Source organism: Podarcis liolepis (genome assembly GCF_965112155.1).
Source record: "Podarcis liolepis genome assembly, chromosome: 5".
NCBI lineage: Eukaryota > Metazoa > Chordata > Lepidosauria > Squamata > Lacertidae > Podarcis > Podarcis liolepis.
Genome location: NC_139556.1, coordinates 81,383,133 through 81,404,572, shown reverse-complemented (window position 1 = coordinate 81,404,572; position 21,440 = coordinate 81,383,133). Strand labels below are relative to the sequence as shown.

Below are 21,440 nucleotides of genomic sequence, written 5' to 3'. Positions count from 1 at the left end.
AGAATGCAGCTGGCAACTGCTTTATACTTGCATAAACCCACACACACCAAAACATCCCCTCCAAAACGCTATTATGCATATTATATGAACTGAGAGACTTAGTACCCAGTCATAACACATTTAGAAAGACAAATGTGGTGATTTTACCCCGAGAAATTTGAATAATTCCCTTCTTTTACAAAGTGCTCTGTAATTAATCCCCTGTCATCTGCAGGAGATGGGTCGTTATCCAAGTTATCTTGATTCATTGACTAAGATCCATTTCGTGTAGTTTTACAAAGGTAAATTTAATTAGAATTGTCATTTTGCAGCATTCTTCCTCTTCATCAAGCTCCAGCATGAATCCAGCCGCTTTTCTTGTACTATACTGTCAGGGCAATAATAGCTGATGAAGGTTCAGGTGAAGGGGAGATGATGTTGCCAACATTTTAACATCTCCAGCTCCCTAAAGAAAACAAACCCCTAGGATCTGGGCTTAGGGAGGGGAGGAAATGAACATAAAAAACCCCAAACCATAAGAGGCTGTTGAATCAGGCCCATCTATGAGAAACACACAAGGAGGATATGACATGAGTGCCATGGCACTTTCCCAGTTTATCCCAGTTTGAGAGCCAGTGCGGTGTAGTGGTTAAGAGCGGTAGACTTGTAATCTGGTGAACTGGGTACGATTCCCTCCTCCTCCACATGCAGCTGCTGGGTGACCTTGGGCTAGTCACACTTCTCTGAAGTCTCTCAGCCTCACTCACCTCACAGAGTGTTTGTTGTGGGGGAGGAAGGGAAAGGAGAATGTTAGCCGCTTTCAGACTCCTTTGGGTAGTGATAAAGCGGGATATCAAATCCAAACTCTTCTTATCCAAAGAAGAGGAGGGCAACCAAAATGGTCAAAGGCCTGGAAACGATGCCTTATGAGGAACGGCTAAGAGAGCTGGGCATGTTTAGCCTGGAGAAGAGGAGGTTAAGGGGTGATATGATAGCCATGTTCAAATATATAAAAGGATGTCACATAGAGGAGGGAGAAAGGTTGTTTTCTGCTGCTCCAGAGAAGCGGACACGGAGCAATGGAGCCAAACTACAAGAAAGAAGATTCCACCTAAACATTAGGAAGAACTTCCTGACAGTAAGAGCTGTTCGACAGTGGAATTTGCTGCCAAGGAGTGTGGTGGAGTCTCCTACTTTGGAGGTCTTTAAGCAGAGGCTTGACAACCATATGTCAGGAGTGCTCTGATGGTGTTTCCTGCTTGGCAGGGGGTTGGACTCGATGGCCCTTGTGGTCTTTTCCAACTCTATGATTCTATGATTCTATGATTATCCTTCCCAGCCTGATGGGAAACAAAACAATATGACTTCCCCAAAACGTACCCACTTGCCAGCAAAATTGAAAGCTGGATCCTGTATAACCACCCCATACCATGATGAGCACAAACCATCATGAATCCACAATAAAAAAAAGATGTCTAGAGGGCCCTTTACAGTAAATAGTAAACGTTTGGGGGATTAAAGGTTTTTCATCTTGCGCTGTGTAAACTCACCTTGTAGTTTCATGTTCTGCTCACTAGAGGTTGCTAGCGGTTGTTGTTTTTTCAAAGAGATGAAAGCACATTTATAACAAAATTGGTATACCAATTGATTTTTTTTTCTATATGTGAATCTGAATAAAAAGTCCATCAAGAAAAAGCAGCAACAGCTCTGGCATCCCATTTAAGGCTGCAATCCTGTCCTACACAGGCTTACTTGGCTGTACACAGTGGATCTTACTTCTGGGCAGATATGTACAGGATTACTCACCTGGGACTTAACATTTGGTCAGGGATACGACGTTTGTCACAGTAGCAGGTCCCATTCCTTCACATTAATATTTTCTGCAAATAGAAGCCGTGCAAATAGTCTGGAGATATCTAGTGTACGCTGCATGATTCACTGAAAATACACAGGCACACATCCTCCATCTAACAAAATGAAATGGGGGGGGGGAGGGATGGAATATATGCAGGAGAGTAATCTCAGAACTCTCTTTACCATGACTTTGTTCCACTTCAGAAATCACACCCTTTCTGCTCAGTTTAGATTAGAACAGCTTTCTTTGTAGAATCATATTCTTAGCTGGTTTATGCAGGGCTCAATCTAGTTTGTAACATAAACTATCTGATAAGCTTCTAGCACAATTTGATAGCAGGACTGGGCTGCACTATTGTTAAACACAGAGTTTTATAGGTGTTTTCTATTCCAATCTTGGAATTTCTGCTGTGGCCAAAACAGACTTCTTTTCTGCTGGTTGCTTTAAACTTTTGCACATATTGGTTTGTGTATTGCAAGCATAGGCAAACTCGACCCTCCATATGTTTTGGGACTACAACTCCCATCATCCCTGACCACTAGTCCTGTTAGCTAGGGATGATGGGAGTTGCAGTCCCAAAACATCTGGAGGCCCAAGTTTGCCTATGCCTGGTGTATTGGGTTGGATTCAGACTTAAGTTTCAGAGGAAGCCTAGGCACATCTACTCAGAGGTTTTACAGAATCCAGTGAGGCTTACTCACAAGCAAGTATGCATCAGATTGCATCTTAAGTTGCACTTAGGTCTCATTGCAATCCATGCAATTAAGTTAAAGGTAAAGGGACCCCTGACCGTTAGGTCCAGTCGCGGATGACTCTAGGGTTGTAGCGCTCATCTCGCTTTACTGGCTGAGGGAGCCAGCGTACAGTTTCCGGGTCATGTGGCCAGAACGACTAAGCCGCTTCTGGCGAACCACAGCAGCGCACAGAACTGCAATTAAGTTAGTCATTGCTTAATTTAAGTCCCAGTGATAGTCCAAATCTAAACATGTCTCCTTGGAAGGTTATGTTTCCCTCACTGAGCAGCAGCTGCATGTCACAAGACAATGTTTTCATTCCACAGTTCAGTTACTGTTGGGTTCCCACGGGAAAGGGAGACTGGATGTGACGTACACTGGTTTCCTGTTTCCTTTGTTCTGTCATTTCTTTGTCGAGAGAGTTGCTCTCTGCTCTCACAGAGGCATGATGTACATTTGTGTGTTCTCGGTATAGCGAAATAAAATAGCAATGTAGCCATACCTGCTTATCCTTTCGTTGTGGACTACGAGATTACACTCTGCTGGGCTCAGGACGACATGAGCCATATCAGCTCCAGATGGGCCGGAGTTGAATAAACTAAAAATCTACTCAGAGGTTTTACAGAATCCAATGAGGCTTATTCACAAGCAAGTATGCATCAGATTGCAGCTTAAATTGCACTTAGGTCTCACTGCAATCCATGCAATTAAGTTAGGTAAAGGTAAAGGGACCCCTGACCATTAGGTCCAGTCGTGGCCGACTCTGGGGTTGCGGCACTCATCTCGCTTTATTGGCTGAGGGAGCCGGCATACAGCGTCTGGGTCATGTGGCCAGCAGGACTAAGCCACTTCTGGCCAACCAGAGCAGCACACAGAAACGCCGTTTACCTTCCTGCTGGAGCAGTACCTATTTATCTACTTGAACTTTGACGGGGCTTTCGAACTGCTAGGTGGGCAGGAGCTGGGAGTTAGTCATTGCTTAATTTAAGTCCCATTGATAGTTCAAGTCTAAACATGTCTCCTTGGAAGTAAGCCCTCTTGACTTCATAGGGCTTAGGCTTAGGCAAGTGGGTTTAGGATTGCAGCCTGGCATAATTAAGTTATGTGCTGTGAACAGTCTTCCTGCTTTTAGTTTTGTTCCAATTGCATTTACTCGAACTGTATGTTACCGCACTAGAGATTGCTATGCTCTATTGCTAATCTTTCTTTTCTCTTTTATTGTTTTTATTCATTTCTTACAGGTTTCCTTGTGACAGGGAAGAGTAGGGGAATAAGCTCCCTGTAGGTGCACCAAAGACTGGGACCAACTTTGGTTGGCCTTTCCTTTGCCATGATGTTCTTCCCAATAGGGAGAGGATGCTACCGTCTGATAGCTCCCTGGCTAGCAGCAGAGGGCAGAGTGTCCTACAGGTTCAGAGCCAATAATAAGCTGACATACATTTGCATACAAGTTGGGTAGGGTAGCCAGGTAAGAAAGGAGGGCCAGGGCTCAATGCCTTTAAGCATCACACAGGCGTTGAGGTTTGTGCTCTTACCATCAAGTGACAAGTTGCTGCTGCCCAAACCCCTTCTTCTGCACACATGTCAGAAGTAATAGTCAACAAAGTCATAGAATCATAGAATTGAAAGGGACCAGAAGGGTCATCTAGTCCAACCTCCTGCAACGCAGGAATCTTTAGCCCAACATGGGGCTCAAAGCCACAACCCTGAGATTAAGGTTCTCATGCTCTGACAACAGGGCTACCTCAGTCTCAGGAGCCTTGCCCTCTTTTCCATCTGGTCCCCTGAACGGTGCACTTACACTTGACCCTACTAGGTTACAGACACAGATCACAGATAAAACATTCATTTTCCAACTTCTAAGTAGAGGCAGGGGGTTAAGATCTGCCTGGGGAGTGGACAAAGCAAAAGCAGCAGGGAGGCCAAAGGTACGCACAAAATAGCACCCACAGTGCTGAAAGGGCCTTGCGAAGATCTGTTTTTTCAGCTGTGTAGGCTGTAGTTCTAACCCAGGAGTCAGCAAACTTTTTCAGCAGGGGGCCGGTCCACTGTCCCTTGTGGGGGGGGGGCGGATTATATTTTGGGGGCACATTCTACTCATGTAAAAATATGCTGATTCCTGGACTGTCTGTGGGCCAGATTTAGAAGGCGATTGGGCCGGATCCAGCCCCTGGGCCTTAGTTTGCCTACCCATGTTCTAACCAGTACAGTGGTACCTCGGGTTAAGTACTTAATTCGTTCCGGAGGTCCGTTCTTAACCTGAAACTGTTCTTAACCTGAAGCACCACTTTAGCTAATAGGGCCTCCTGCTGCTGCTGCGCCGCCGGAGCACGATTTCTGTTCTCATCCTGAAGCAAAGTTCTTAAAGGGATCCTCAGGGTCCCTTCCAACTCTACAGTTCTATGTTTCTATGATTCTACTATTTCTGGGTTAGCGGAGTCTGTAACCTGAAGTGTATGTAACCCGAGGTACTACTGTATTTAAAACACCACTGGGCACCTCTAGAACATTGGTTTTTCAACCAGGGACCCTGAGTGCTGCCCACACAGCAAGGAACTGAGTGATTCAAGAAGAGAGCAATTGCTTGGGGAATTGAGTGATGACTTTACTCTCCCTGTGCCTGACTTTGGTATTCTGCTCTGATTTTAATCCATGGACATCAAGCTTGATACACAAAGCTATGAATCACTTACTCCGGAGCAGTCTTGGAATTATCCCACTAGCATTCAAGGAAACAACTGAATATGACACTGACATGATCCAGACTATTGGTTCAGATCCACACTGTACATTTTAAGCACATTGCTTCCCACAAAGAATCACAGAGCTACTATTCCCAGCACCCTTAACCAGCTACAGTTCTTGGGATTCTTCGGAGGAAGCCAAAAACAACAGAGAATACGAAACCAATCTGCAAGTCACAGATGTTGCATAGAGAGGCAACCAAGATCAGTCCCTGGCCTGGATTTCCAGTCGAAAGGATCACAAATGTTCCTAAAACATTTTGCAAGGCTGTCACCTTTCACATTCAAACACTGCTTTCAATGTTCAGTCGTTCCTGCAGGAGCCAGCACAAAACCTGAGATCACCTTCAGAGGCCCTTCTTTCTATACCACCACATTCAATTAAGAGACTCAAGATAGAGTCTTTTTAGTGGTGGCTCCTGCCTTTGAACATCCCTCCCCAGAGATGTTTTTCTGGTGCCAACTTTGTTATCATTTGAGCAGGAGGCAAAAAACTTATCTGCAGTTTGTTTTATCACACACAGGGTTTTAACTGCTGCTGCTGTTCTATTGCTTAATGCAATAAACATTTTAAGTTGTTGGGTTTAATTACCAGCTGCTCTGACAGCCCTTTTGGCTTCCATCTTTGTCTCAGACACTGGCATAAAATAAGAGAGGAGATACAGCACAAAATAAAATAGTGCCACAGCAATGATTGTTAGTATCAAACGCCAGCAATGAACACATTTCTAAACCAATGTTCTCAATAGGGCTCCCAACACTAGTTTGGCTGATCAATACAGAAACAAAAAATAAAATTGCAATGTTGCTTTATTGAAACAATAGATAGAGCTTCTGAGACTTCCTAAGGGATATGGTTCTGTAAATTTAGCACTTTCAGCAAGGTAATTGTGTCGTCTCATATTTATCAATTGACAGAACTTATTTATTTATTTTAAAGCTTAAACATGAAGAAAAAACCCAGGAAACGCTTTGGTAAAATAGAAAAATTAAACACGTTTGTTCCATTTTACAAGTCAGCTATTTTTAATCATGAAATGGTCCAGCCGTTTTGTTCTGTTCTTCATTATGACTAACAGCTGTTTCAAAAGCAAACCTATTTTGTGTGTACCAGTGCCTCAATTTACAGCACATTATAAAGGAAAAAAACGAACAGTCAAGAAATATTCCAACATATACATTATACTTCTGTTTCCACTCTCTATTACAGTCAAAGGAATTGGTTTCACAGAGTTCCTGGCCATTACTTATATGATTCACACTTAAATCAATTTGTCATCCATTTGAGCAATATTTTAGTTTTTTTCATCAACAAGTATGTACACCTTCAACAAGTATGTACATCTACAAATCCTTTGTAGATTAACTTGCTTTATATATAGTTTGTATCGAGCAAATAGTTTTAGCCTTTTTTAAAAAAAAGGCAATATTTTATTATTCAATACTTCTACAGTCATCTCTGATGAACCTTTGAAGATATAAAAAGAATATTCTTCAAACTATGAACTTTATAGCCAATAGAAAACCCAGAAAAAAACAGCTAAAGCTTTGTAAATCTAATCAGAACTGAAGACAGCATCACAGAGTGCAGATGAGAGCTCAAGTGGTAGTTATCAAATAATACTTTTATCACAACTCAGCATATCTTCCCCCTTGACAATTTCTCCTTTCACATGACGTGATTATTGCTATAGAAAACATTTTCTTGTGAACCTTATATACAAGTGAGAAGATGTGTTCCACTTTTTGTGAGGCAATTGTACTTGATTGCCATGAATGATCAAAATTGCTGTCAGGGAATCACTCATTATCTTGAAAATGGGAAGCAATTTTATGCCAAGAGTATCACGTTATTATTTACTCCAATTAAAGGAACACCATATAGAACTTTAATTAGACCTTTCCCCCAATTTACATCATTTGTAGCCTGCACCTGAAATTATATCAAGCAGCAAAATTTACCTCTCAAATAATGCAGATAGCCTTCAATAACTACAGGTCTCATTTTGTTCTCATTTAGTACAATTCAGATAAGTGAAAGGTGGATGCTTAACCTATAGCAACTCCACAGACTCTGCTATCTCGGGTGCAGGCACAACTCAGGATATGCTTCCAAATCTATAGGAATTCCTCTGCAAAATCACATCAGTGATGAGTGTCCAAGAATTCAACACAACAAGTTTAATACAAATGTGTTTAAGTGCAAAAAAGTAATGCTGAGCACTTCTTTCATTCTCGGAGTATGCTGAAATTTCTTTTAATGTCTCTCATATTTTAGGAAACTTATTTCAAGCTTTGCTATTGATTCTGGGTTTTAGTTTAATTAGCCATTCACAACATTTACTCTACAGCATCAGACATTTGTTTAAATGCATAGCCTTTATTTTTCTTGGCACCCTGTATAAACCGTAATACAGAACTGGAAAACATAAAAAGCCTCACTGGCTAATTTCCTGTGCATGTTCGGCAAGCCAGACACCTTTTTTCTAGAAGCATCTCCTCCCTAACATTGTCTAGAGACAGTTAATAAACGTTCTCTGTTAACAGGCTTTTCATTTATGCTGCGGCAAACCAAAAATAAATGGAAATGATAAACACAAGTTTTAGCCACTAAATATCCTCTCATTAACTATCATACACATATAGTATTAAAGTAGCATCATTTTATTCGTCCCACCTAGCCAATAGGGATGGATCAAAATTAAGGCAAACAAAATCAGTTTATTGTAAACAATGAATGAAAACTAAAAGTACTTAGTGAGAGCGCCAAGGATTTTTCATTCAAGTAAACAGGTCTGATTATTCATATGAACTGAACTACAAGATATTAATACAACAATATCACCATGTTAGAATATGCCCAGAGCGGGGGGTGGGGACTAGAGTGTCTCAAACCCCATGAGATTTACTAACAGACTCAAAACCCAGCCAACACCATGCCTTCAACATCAGCTTGATCTACAGAAATCAACAGGTACAACTCTTTGCTGTTAGAGATCAGCATTATCACCTAACAAATGCCAGCAAATCAAGCTGCTTTTAAAGGCGCAGGAGGGACCAATAAAAATGTCATCCCTATATTCTACCAGCCAAATCTAAATGAAGTTATTGGAGCTCAACCAACAGAACACACAAACAACCTGCAATCTCAGCACATACTGCCTACCTGCAGAACATATTAAACAAGTGGCCACAGGGAAGCAATGTGTAACCCAATTTCCTGCCAAAGTCACTAGTTAAATATGTTTAAACTGGATGTTATCTAGTTTAGGTCCATGAATTCAATCAGAGTATTGCTGATTTAACTAGTTTATGAATATCATTGATAGGCTGCAATCTTAAAATCCGATTGGGAGCAGTCCAGGAGTTCTCCCTATTATTGTAAAAACAAACAGCTGGCTATAAATATAGTTTTAAGGTTGCAGAAGGATCCTTGAAATCCACAAACCACTTAAACAGCTATTTCGGTTATACATTGCTCTTCAGAAGGAGAGGAATATAGATCAAGGGCAGACTAAGAATGTTTTTCTCTCTGTTGATTTTAAAATCTCTCCCAACCCTATGATCCTAACTCCGTTTCCCTGGAAGTAGGTCCCACTAATTTCAGTGGCATTTACTCCCAAGTAAGTGTGCTTAAGAGCTGTGTAAACTTCCTTCTCAAATAGGCTTAACATTTATTTACACTCAGAAAAGAGCTTTAAAAGAAAAACAGTACACCGTAAATCACAGATTCACTTGGAATCAAGAATTAATATCCATTTCAGAAAGAATTGACCTCTTGAAATAACCAGTAAAACTGAGACAGCATCAAGAGTATGACACTAGCCTGCCACACCTTTTGAAGGTATTTTAATATCATGAGAGATGTACAAAATACATCCAACAACATACTATAACAGTGCCCCTTTCTTATGTGATATACATTGTATTGTACATCCTTAAGGCACCAAAGAGAAGATTCCCTCTTAATAATGAGAATTGCAAAAATCGCGTTACCAGTTGTAGGAGATTCCAGGCAGCAGCCAGGAATGATTGAATGACTTACATTAGAACGATATGAATGTCCTAAAACAATGAAAGTACGGACAATCCATCAACATTTCTTTTCAAAAGGCACCACATCTTTTGCCTAGTCCTCTTTGGGCCTCATAAAAGAAAAAACAGCAATTCTTGAGAAACAGCATATTTGCTTTTTCAAGCAAGCTGAATTCACTGGCCTTATATGTGCCCCTAATCTTTTGGAAGCCCGTTCTTCAGTACTAGTCAATATGCCTGCCTACCATCTACCAGGTGTGATCAACGTAACCTGCTTCTCTCATACAAATGCTGTCCTGAAGAAACCACTTCTATCTGCAAATCAAGTGCCTTGAAGTCAAGTGTGCACATTAAAAGAAAAGAAAAAAGCTAAATTTTCACCATTATAAAAATATTCCTCTTATAAATCTTTAAAGCTTGTAGAAGCCAGGAAAATACATTTGATACTCATTGTTTTCTCCCATAAAGCGTAGTTATGGTCAGCAATTAAAAGGGGTTGTGGAAAATGTATCAGATTGATTGTTCTCTCTACAGCTTATTTTACCATATACATTCAACGTTTACATTTAAATCAAAATGTTATGGTTTCATAAAAGTTTTGTTTAGAGATAATGTTAAAGAAATCAATCAGAAGACAAAAGGCAGACGCTGCAACTTAGCACAACAGCTCTGTAGTTTTAAAGTGCTGTTTCCGGTATGATTATTTATGCATTTTTAACTTAGGGAAATATTGTTGGTGTGTGTGCTTTTTTAACTGATCCATATACTACTTTCCTGGCTTGGTTTTTTGGAAAGTCATTTGGCATAAAATGGCCATTTCCCCCCACATAGATGTATTTATTTTTTGTGTACTCATTATGGGATAAAACCATAACAACTTTTGTCAGTGTTTTCCTATGAACTGGTTCTCCTGCATTTCCATGAAGATGCCCTCTCGTTCTGCAGCTTTTTAAATTTGGGACCGAGGAACAACCACCAAACAAATCCCAAAGCCACGCATATTAGGGATTCCACGTAATAACCATCTAAGGTAATAATACAAGATCCACCTTCTTTTGTACAAAGCTGCAAGAGAGAATGGGAGAAGGGCGTCAAAAGATGTTGAACAGATATATGTATTAACAAAATAAGTTAAAATGCATTGATGAAGCATTCTAGATGAACACACTGCTTTTATCCTTAAAAATATAGTATGTTGGGTGGTATCTAACTAAGTGGTACCCCCACTAAAATCAGTGGATGTTACAAAGTCCATTGATTCCAATGGGTCTGCTCAGAGTATGACTAACTTTGGTTGCCACCCATTAATAATAATTTTCTATTACAGGTAACTCGCAAGTTGTGTACATTTAAATTGTGCAGATTTGGCTTTACATGCTTGGCAAAAAACAATATTTTTTAAAAAATAATAAGAAGGGGGTGGGCATCTAGGGAAAAAAGACGTTTTTCCCAGATGCCCACCCCCTTTTAAATTAAAAGACTATACTTCTGTAGGGAGTAATGCAGCTGCCTTAAGCTTCATAATGCCCCATCAGTGATGTCTACTGGAGCAAAACAATCAAAGCATGTGGGTTGTAGCCAAAGCTGAAGGAACAATTATTCTTTCAAGATGATCTTATACAAGCATTCTGGGAAAGTCTTACAACTTTGCTATCACACTACTATGTGGCTAAAATCACACTGTTCAAACCCCATAAGGTGAATAAAGCGAAGGTCTTGCATAGCTAACACAGGAGGTGCAAATTATCTCACTTGATAATATGCAAGAGCAAAAGCTATTCCTAAGATGCTTTTTAAATGGGGAGGAAATATCAGTGCAGAAAGTTAGTGTCAATGCATCAAGACTAGTACTGGAATGAAAGCGTTCTCTTATAAGAAACTTACTTCTGCAGCAGCTGCAGTTCCGCAGTTATGTCCTTGAGCTCCGACACACTCCTTCACTGTAAGTGGATCCACAAGCCAAAGAGCTACTGTTGCCGGCCAGTTTCCACCCAAATTCGACACTGTGTTAAGTAGCGTCATGTACGTTCCGCCTATGAGTGGGTCACTAACTTTGGCATTGAAAGCCATTATAGCAACATACATGCTGTACAGCGTAACCTGGGGGAAAGACAGATGAACACAAAGAGAATTACGCAAGAGAACAGCTTTAAGTAGCAACGGCTATTTTAGTGAAATGTCTTATGGAACACGGTGGAGCTGCCTTTTAACATGAAATGTAGTCAAAAGGGGCCAGCTGCTGAGAGCTGCTGGGGTCTTGGAAGACCAAAGATTCCCACTTTTACATATCTTGTAGGAAGAAACAAAAACAGTGGTTTTGCAACAAAATAACCCTCCAACACAAGATTTCAGTAAGGAAAACACTTACATAGTGCGGTGGAAGAGCTGGGAAAAAATTCACATCTGGCAATCTGTATACTCCTAGGCTTGGTTTGGTCAGAATACAGTTTACACTTCCAGAGTTAATGCTAAACACATTACTTCTGGTAAATGAGCCACCACAGCTGCCAGAGAGCCGTGAAAATGTCTGTCCCTGGCTTTATACACTCATCTACCCATGTAACACCTGAAACTAAAGGGGCACATTGGTTGACAGATGTGAAATATACTGGCATTATTTTCAGCTCTCCTACCCCACTATATTTAACATGGAAAAGAAAGAAACTGGTCCATCCTTCTCTAGTACTAACAGTAACAGTAAAGACTTGTAGATAGTAGACAAATGTGTTTTAGGAAATTTAATATACCTTAAGTGGTAACAAAGCCTAAGCTCAATACATTCTTCATATATATATATATATATATATATATATATATATATATATATATCAAAGCCTTGTATCTACATAGACTACTCAAATACACACACACACAGCAACTTATTACCTGATGCAAAGCATAACTCAGAAGCAATATAATATAGTAATAGATGGGAAATCCTCCTTCGTATTTTACTTTGGGAGTCCACCAAACCAAGAAAGCAAATTCCAACCCAAACAGTAACCTGTAGGAAAAAGATATGGGGAAACACCTTGAATACCCAAAACCCCTCATCATGTCTGCATTAAACCAATACGAGCTAGGAAGGCAACCCAAAAATTTTGACAAGGGGTAGACCTGAGACACGGCAGAGTCAGATTATGACCCAGTGGTGATTCACTGGCCAGTTTCTGGTGGGCTACCTAACAGATGCAGATTTTGAAGAATGCTGATCTAGATGAACCTTGGGCTGATTCAGTAACGCACCTTAAACAAGGTCTGCTTTGCACATGACAATAAGCAACTGTGCAAATGTGCTGGCTCGCACACACTTTGCTCCTCCCTGGGCCTTTTAACATCAGCAAATGGCAGCTAAATCAAGGTTTTGCTTACCAAATCATGGTTAAGATGTCTCCCCCTTGACCATGATCTGCAACTTAGCAAGTAGATTTCAGGAATTCTAGTTAAAAAGAGGCAGGCCATGCAAGACTGAAATCAGCCCCTTTGATACTATGCTGCCTAACCTTGGGGTAGTCAACATGGTCCCCTCTAGATGGGCACTCCAAGGCCCATCAGCCTCAGCCAGCCAATGATGAGGGGTGATGGAGGGGTTCCAATCCAAAGCATATGGAGAATACTATGTTGGCTACTCCTACATAACCCGTTGTTTCCCATCCATATAAGCTGGAAGGAAATGAGTGATCCATGAGACACATTCTGTGGTCTTCATGGAAATGAAAGGCCCCCAAATGCCACAAAAGATAAAATAATAAACATATCTAAAAACAATTCCTATACAGATGCAGACTGGGAAATATCTCTACTTAAAAGACTTGTTGAAAGAGGAAGGTCTTCAGCAGGTGTCAAAATGTCTACAGAGGTGGCACCTATCTAATATTTAGCAGGAGGGCATTCCAAATGGCATGTGGCACAACACTTAAGGCCCAGTTTCAGCATCACACAGAATGCGGACCTCCCTATAAGATGGTATCTGCAGGATGCCTTCTCCTGCAGAGCACAGTAACTCATTGAGTATCTAAAGACTGATTTAGGTATCCTGATTCCAAGCTGCCCAGGGTTTTATACATCAGAACCAATACCTTGAACTTAGCCTTGTCCATAGGGGGAAAGTCATCTAATGAAAGCTAAGTGTGGAAAAGAAAACACTTGTTCTGACACAAGTGGAATTTTAACCAAGCACAGCTGTTGTAAAGGATAATTTAGCAAAGCTACAGCACTTCATTATAAATTGCGTAGCGAACAAGAGTAGGGGATTTTGAACCAATAACCACAGCAAAGCTTTCCAAGTAAAAGCCCAACATGCACATCTCATTGCTTTTAATGGTTACAAAATTATAGTTTCACATTAACAGAGTTGGGTATTATCAGGTTTAACTATCAAGAGGCTTTTTACCTAAAAGGCATAGCTTTGTAAAATGTGTTCAGGGGCTGTGGACCTGCTGTGTATTTGCTGATAATCAGAGGCAATATGATCTGCAGTGGAACCATTGGAACAGCAAGAAGAGCCAAGTGTTCTTTAGGTACTCCTTCTTCTACCAGTTTGAGGCCTGTGACTGCATCCGCTGCCGAGAATCCGATCTGCAACATAAAAACCTTTTACAATCTTACGCACATACAACAAGGTTTTCCTGCTGTGCTGATATGTAGTAACTTATTCATGGTCACCCATCCCTGGACTTTCTGGAACTTAAATCCAGATCCAAACTCCCAACACTGTGGTCCAGAATAGCAATCAGTATTTAAGAAGCAGGCCGTGAAAGGGAACCTGTGGTCCTCCAGACAACTCAAATCATCCCTGATCATTGGTCATGTTGACTGAGGTTTATGGGAGTTGGCACCCAATGATTCCATAGGTTCTCAACCCCACCTTTGGCTTAGTCTAGTGGTTCCAAACATTTTTTCCCCATGGACCACTTGAAAACTGCTGAGTGTCTTTGCAGACCACTTAATGATTTTTCTGCTCACTACAGCAATTGTAATGCACTGTACTGGATGAGGTATGATTTTAATTGTATTTTTATTGCTTCTTTTTCTCTTACATTGTTCAGTTATTGAATGCAGATAGTAATAAAATAGAATGAAATATAAGAAATAAAAAGAAACAATCAAAATACAGCTAAAAATCAGTATTACATGCCACATACAACCTAAATGAAGCTTGCAGACCACAGGTGGTTCATGGACCAGTTTGGGAATCACTAGCTTAGACAAATTAAATCGTGCCCCTCCACTTATAGAACATTATGCAAAATCCATGGACATTTAGACATTATGCAAAATCCATGGTTTGCTTTTTTGCCTGAGTCTGTCAGTTTATAAACCATGGTTTGTGGTGGGCCATCAAAGTAGGGTATGAAACCTTGATTTGAGATTGCAGCTCTTAAACAATCGGAATCATTCCAAAATTTGGCAGGAAGCAACACAGCTGATAACCATATCAGGGCAAATACGGGAGGCTATACAAAAATAATTACAGTGGTACCTCGGGTTACAAACTTAATTCATTCTGTAGGTCCGTTCTTAACCCCAAACCATTCTTAACCTGAGGCGTGCTTTCGCTGATGGGGCCTCCTGCTGCCGCTGTGCGATTTCCATTCTCATCCTGGGGCAAATTTCGCAATCTGGAGCAAAATCTGGGTTAGCTGAGTTTGTAACCTGAAGCGTTTTTAACCTGAGGTACCACTGTATTGGATCAATAATCTTGCAGTGCTAGCACGGCTTCATAAATATACCCCAAGTAACAATCCTACTTGTTAAACAAGTAGGAACTGCAACAAAATGTTACAGTGTGGACGACTCTTGTCCAGGGTTCCAACGCTCTAGTAATACCTTCTTCCGGGATATTTAACAGAGCTTCCCCTTGCATGCCAATACCTCCCTCTTTCAGCTATGATAGTCACTGAGAAACAATCCGGTTGGCTCTCAGGAGCGGAGTTTGTTTTTAGAACAAACTCGTTCAACAACTGTTTTTTTAATCCAGCTCCCTGGCAGAGAGGCTTCGGTTGCGTATTGTTTATGCAGTCTTGCAAATTACAAAAAGTTTTAAAGAAAGAACCCTAGGAAAAGTTGAATGATCGTGCTGTAGTTTAATAAGCTGAGACATGCTCAAGCCTTCTGCCTGTGAGTTTTGTTGCTGTGCTACCAATTCCCTCCCTGGCATGCTGCAATATGCCACAATGCCAGCAATTAACCAGAGTTAAATCAGAACCAGAAAGGGGGGAGGGGCTATGGTGACTAGGTTCAGAACAAAGAACTTGAAACTGTAGCAATCATGTTTTTTTCTGATTCAGACGTAAGAGGAAATTATGGTTAATTGAGGACTTCTAGGATCCATTGCAGCACGCTATGGGGCCATCGTCATAATCCTCTTTTATATCCCTGCTGATTAGGTTAAGATATGACTGCTCAATTGCAGCCATCAGGGAGCCAATGACAACGGCTCTGTTCCTCTCTCAACTGACTGCATTCAATGAGCTCTCAATCAAAGAAAGAGCAGCCCTCTGGAGACTGAGCATGAGGCTCCCTCTTTCCCCTCCCATGTCAGAGAATGGTGTAGAAAAATACAAAAAAGTAACAGCACAGTCAGCATTACAGAGCTAACAAGGGTCATGTTCTCTGTTAGGGACAGGAAGAAAACAAAAGTGGGAGCTTGCCATCCCCTGGAATGCCAATTCTGAAAAGTCCAATAGTTTAAACACTTCAACCACTGAGAAATGCAATCTTGTTGTCATTTCATTGGAACTCTCTGCCTATTGACATCATAGAATCATAGAATCATAGAGTTGGAAGAGACCACAAGGGCCATCAAGTCCAACCCCCTGCCAAGCAGGAAACGGTTTTGACACTAGATGAAAGCATTTTTGTTTAGGCAAGCTTATCCAGAGATGCAGAAGGTTGACATGTATTTGAATCTAGTTCATTCCTTCTCAATTTATTCCCACATCAACCCTGTAAAGTAGGTTAGGCTGAGAGGCAGTGACTGCCACAAGGTCACTCAGTGGGCTTCATGGCCAAGTGGGGATTTGAACTCTGTTCTCCCAGATCCTAGTCCAACACTCTAAACCGTTACACCACATTGGCTTCCCCCTCTGCACACAAAGTAATGTCTGTAAAGGGATTCCAATCTATTGCTCCTACAGAAGTGCATACCTGAGATGACACACATATTGCTTTGTATCAACTCAGCTACAATGCTATCTCATAACTTACATGGTTCAGGACCACAATTCCTTAAAGACCACCTCTCCCCATATAAACTGATCCAGACCTTGTGCTTGTCCTTCTCTATGTTCCCACTCCTGAGAGGTTCAGAGACTTACAACATGAGAATGGGTCTTTTCTGCGATGGTTCCCTCATCTGTGAAACACTCTCCCCATAGAGGCTCACCTGGTGCCAGCATTACATGTCTTTAGATGCCAGGTGAAAACGTTCCTCTTTACCAGGGTGTTTGGCCATTAAACAATCTATGGCTTGTTAAATGTGGCAGAGGGGACTGACTATTATTATAATTATTTTATTGTTATGCTGTCTATTACTATGTTCAGTATTATGCTTTTATTATTATGCTCCATAAATTAATGTTCTTAATGTTGTACACCACTCTGGGATCTTTGGTTAAAGGGTGGTATATAAACCAACCAAATAATTAATAAATAAATAAATAAATAAATAAATAAATAAATAAATAAATAAATAGCTAGCAATAGCAGCTCTCTTCTCAATTAATATGTTTTCTGGCATAGTAGCTCCTAAGACTGGCATAAAAATGAGGCACGTTCCCAAATGATAATCACAAATCATGTACTCACTTTTGCTGTTAAAATCAGGGCACAAAATGTAAGGACTGCTGGCATTTTTACTATTGAGAAGAGCAGCTTGTACGTATCCATGATGCCTTTTGTTTCTTCTTTTGACGGGTGTCTTTCCCTATCTTCTTTTTTCAAGAGTGCGACCAAGGTGGTAGTGATTAAGAAAACAGCACCCCAGTAAAATAGGAAATCTGAAGGGGAAATGAAACCTTTTCCATTATGAAGACACTTAATGCTAATAACATACTATTTAAAACCAACACTAAGACTAGCTGCAACCTTCATAAAATAATTAACATACCATCCAATAAGAAAAATAGATTTCACAAAACCAATTACTGGTAATTTATGCTGGATTATTAGCTCATCCAAATAAATAAGGGGCTCCACAGAAGCAAGCAGTCTACATAGTGCGGCCTTAATCTTTGCCAGAAGAAAAGATGTCAGATTACTCCCTGAATGGATTTGGAGACCACAATGTGAATAAGCAAATTAATTTAAGATTAATGAAATTTAAGAACTCATTTAAGCAAATACTCTTATCCCCAACCTCAAGAACCCTACATAACAAACTGGAAGCATTGTGATAAATTAAAACATGCATGCACAAAGCAAGATATAAAAGTAGCCAGTCTGAAATCACTGGGACCTCTGTTGCCTCTTTGTTGTGTCTATCTGATATAACAGTAACCCATGACTTCCATACAGACGCTCTTGTTGTCAAGATCAGTAGAGGGGGCCTCCTTGGTAGTTCCACTGCCCTCAAAAGTTCAAGCAGGGTGCTGTGGGAGAGGGAATTCTTTGTGGTAGTTCCTAGGTTGTGGAATTCCCTCCCCACAGAAGTACATCTGGCACCTTCATTATATTATATATATTGTATTAATCACATTTTTTCAGAAACATACACAATGTCCAACATATGCTAAAGATACACCTCTTTGCTCTGGTCTCTGGCAATTGAGATGTGTATTTTCAGGAACCACCCTATTCCTGTGACTACAATTGCTTCTAAACTGTTTTTAATACCATATGATTACACCTTACATTTCAATTGTGTGATTTCAACCTTATGCAGAACCTTATGGTGGCAGGAAAGTAGATGTGTGAAAGTAATGTCTCGTTTCCCATTCTTGAAGAGAGTTCTGAAAAAACTAGATTTGACCAGGTCTTTACCAATTCTGCTTCTAGTTGTAAACCTATACTATAACTCAGGCCTGTCCAACCGGTTGATCACGATCTACTGGTCGATCACGGGATGCCCATGGTCGTCCCTTGTCAATCGCAGACTCCTGACACCCCCCTCCCCCAAAAAAGCAGGAAAAAAAGCTCAGCTCTGGTCAATCCAATGGGTAGATCTCTGCCAGTTTGTTATAGTGTGAGTAGATGGCAGTCTCTTGGAAGTTGGGTGTGCCTGCTATAATTGTTCATTTTGCTTTGGGTCTTTTCACCATAGTTATCTGAAGTATGTTACCTCTCATTATTATTAATGTTAGCAACATGGATGAGGACCACTAGCTTAGTTTAGCTTATTAATTAATTAAGATGACATGGCAGCTCCATTTTCAAGCAAAGTAATCTGGGCAAAATGTGTAAATGCAGAATTGCTATCTAGCATGAACCAGCAAATGCCAAAACTTCTGTAAGATAACACCGCATTTTCACTAAGTGTACTAATATAGCAGCATGTGTTCTTCCAGGTTTCACCCATCCATCCACCCCACCAGCTTTTTATCAAAATTGTGTATCAAGATCAGACAGTTCCTAAACAAATGTGAACCTTCAAAGTTGGGCAGCTGATATAGCAATCTGGAATAGCAAATCCACACAAGTACTGTAATTCTTTTTGCAGTTCTATAAGAGGGGCGTAAATGAAATGTTCCATGGTAGACTAATCCATCACCACTTCTTACCACACTACACATGAACAACTGTCAACCTGAAGAGGACATAGAAGCTGTGGGGGAGAGATAAAAGGGGCTCTCGGATAGATCTGCATCATTACATTCATTTCAAAAATTTATACCTGAAAGCGTTACAATTCCTCTGGGTTGAGGCTGAAACCGCAAATACTTGTTGCAGAAGGAGGCTGATTCCAGAGCCAAGAACAAGACATTTCCCAAGAAGTAGCCAGCTGTCTGTCCCACAGAGTTACAAGTGGAAGCATAGCCCACATTCTCCCGAGACAACATAGTCAATGCCCAGCCATCTACAGCTATGTCCTGAGTGGCTGCCAGAAACTCAAACAAGAAGAAGGTCACTGTAAGAGCCACCACATCTGGGCTTTTGCCATCCTCCTCCCCAAGCAAAGAGTCCACCTGCCTGGAAAGGTACATCATAAAAAGCCCCAAGGTGTACTGAGTGGGCACAAGCCACGACTTGCGCCGGCCAAAGTTCTTGAAGTACACGGCATCCACCAGGGGGGCCCACAGCAGCTTCAAGCTGAAAGGCCAGAAGACGAAGCTGAAGAAAGCCTGGTCCGTGTAGCTCACGTTCTTGCTTTGCAAGATGAGCGGGATGCTGCCGGCGAGCCCCAGCGGGATGCCCTGCAGCACGTAGAGGAAGAGCAGCAGCAAGATGCTGCCCAGCTCCGCTCGGTAGCCCCGGGGTGTCCCCAGCGGCGTGACGCTCGGCTCTTGTAGAAGCGCTTCTCGGTCATCTCCCACTTCGGCGCGGCCATCCCCGCAGAAGTCCGGAGGCGGGAGCTCCCTCTTCAGCATATCCACCGAGTTCTGGTAGGAGCCCGGCCGGCGCTGCCGGCTGCTGTCTTTGTAGGAGATGGTGGGGGACATGTCGCACACGTAGTCCAGCGCCGTCGTCCTCGGGACCGGGGAGCCTTTCCCCCGCCGCGGCGGCAGCAGGGCAGCTCAAGGGAGGCTTCCAGCTCCGCCCCGCCTGGAACAGGGGCCCGGCCTTCCCTCCTCCGCCTCCCACCTGGGCCAAACCCACTCCAGGTCAGAGGGGTCCCCTCACACCCGCTGGAAGGACGGAGAAGTCGAGGACGCTTCAGGCTCGTCAGCTGGAAGTCACGGGCCTCCTCGCGGAGCTTCCCCACCAAAACAAAGCAGTAGCTTCTTCCTCGTCGACAAAACACCAATTTCCCTTCTCCCGGCCCCCAAAAGTCCGTTAGGAAACAAGGAAGGGAAATAAATTCCTGCCCACCCCCCAGGCCCACCCCAACCCCACTTTCTACCCGGCACGGTCCGACGCGTCCAAGTTCCCCGGCTGGAAACACAACCCGGCTCGCAAAGGTACCGCCAAGGCAGCCGAAGAGCTCTGAGCAGCCGTGGTCCTATCTGACTGGAGGAGCAGGCGAGCTACGTCACCGGGAAGCCATCCTATCAAGGGGAAGAGAAGGGATAGGGAAGAACTATAGAGCGGGCTCGATGGAACGGCAGCTTCGCTTCCGGTTCTCAAAGGAGGTGCTTAAAGGCAGGGCAGAGAGGCGGGAAAAGATCCGAGAGGGGTAGAGCGGCCTTTTGGAGGCCGGAAGTGAAGAGCCGCGTGCTTTTTTTGAGCAGCTGCAGGGGTTGCGTTGCGTTCGCCCGCTTCAAGCCAACAGTCTGTTAAGTTTTGCAACTGATACCTCACTGATACCTGCAAACACCTAAGCATCCCCATTAACCCTAACCATGCCTCCCCAAGAAATAAGTCCTGTGAAGTGCCATTGCCCTTCCCTCTTCTGGCAAATAGGTGTATAGGGCCGTAGCTGGCTTACCTGGGAGCAACCAGGTAAATTCAGTAGTTCTGAGAAGACATGGTTAGCTAGGGTTGCCCGCCTCTCCTGTGTTGTCCCATATCCCAATGCAAAATGCTACGTCCTGTATTCATACAGTTTTGTATTGCAGGTTTCTGCCAAAGGATCCTCTCTTAAATGCATGTGTTTGGAAGGGCGTGTGAAACATTGGCTTAGCCAGGATTTTTGTTAGGGGGTGCAGAACCACAGTTTAGTATTTTTATTGATATCTCTTGATTTAGGGGAGGGCAACTCCCCACGCCCATGGTGTGAAAGGTCATATTTAAGCTCTGGGTAGCCAAGCTCAGACACGTGTTACAAATCCATGCGTGTGTTGACGATAGGCTGCAACAGATTGGTAATGGGTTGCTGAAGTCACATTATTATTATTATTATTATTATTATTATTATTATTATTAATTGAATTTATAGAATTTATATGCCGCCCTATACACGGGGGTTTCAGGGCGGTTCACAGAATAGAATCAAGATATAAAACCACAAAATACGTAATAAAAACAAAAACAACAACACTTCAGCACTGGATACAA

General features: G+C 42.0%; 1 protein-coding gene across 1 annotated transcript; it reads right to left on the bottom strand.

Moving 5' to 3' along the window:
- Positions 1 to 6,104: 6,104 nt before the first annotated feature.
- Positions 6,105 to 20,470, bottom strand: SLC33A1 (solute carrier family 33 member 1). The gene is made up of 6 exons (XM_083504240.1): positions 19,180 to 20,470; positions 17,157 to 17,347; positions 13,741 to 13,925; positions 12,234 to 12,351; positions 11,232 to 11,447; positions 6,105 to 10,412 (listed from the first exon to the last, which is right to left on the bottom strand). The coding sequence occupies exons 1-6, from the start codon at positions 19,943 to 19,945 to the stop codon at positions 10,242 to 10,244; spliced, it is 1,647 nt and encodes a 548-aa protein (XP_083360366.1). The 5' UTR covers positions 19,946 to 20,470; the 3' UTR covers positions 6,105 to 10,241.
- Positions 20,471 to 21,440: the final 970 nt, after the last annotated feature.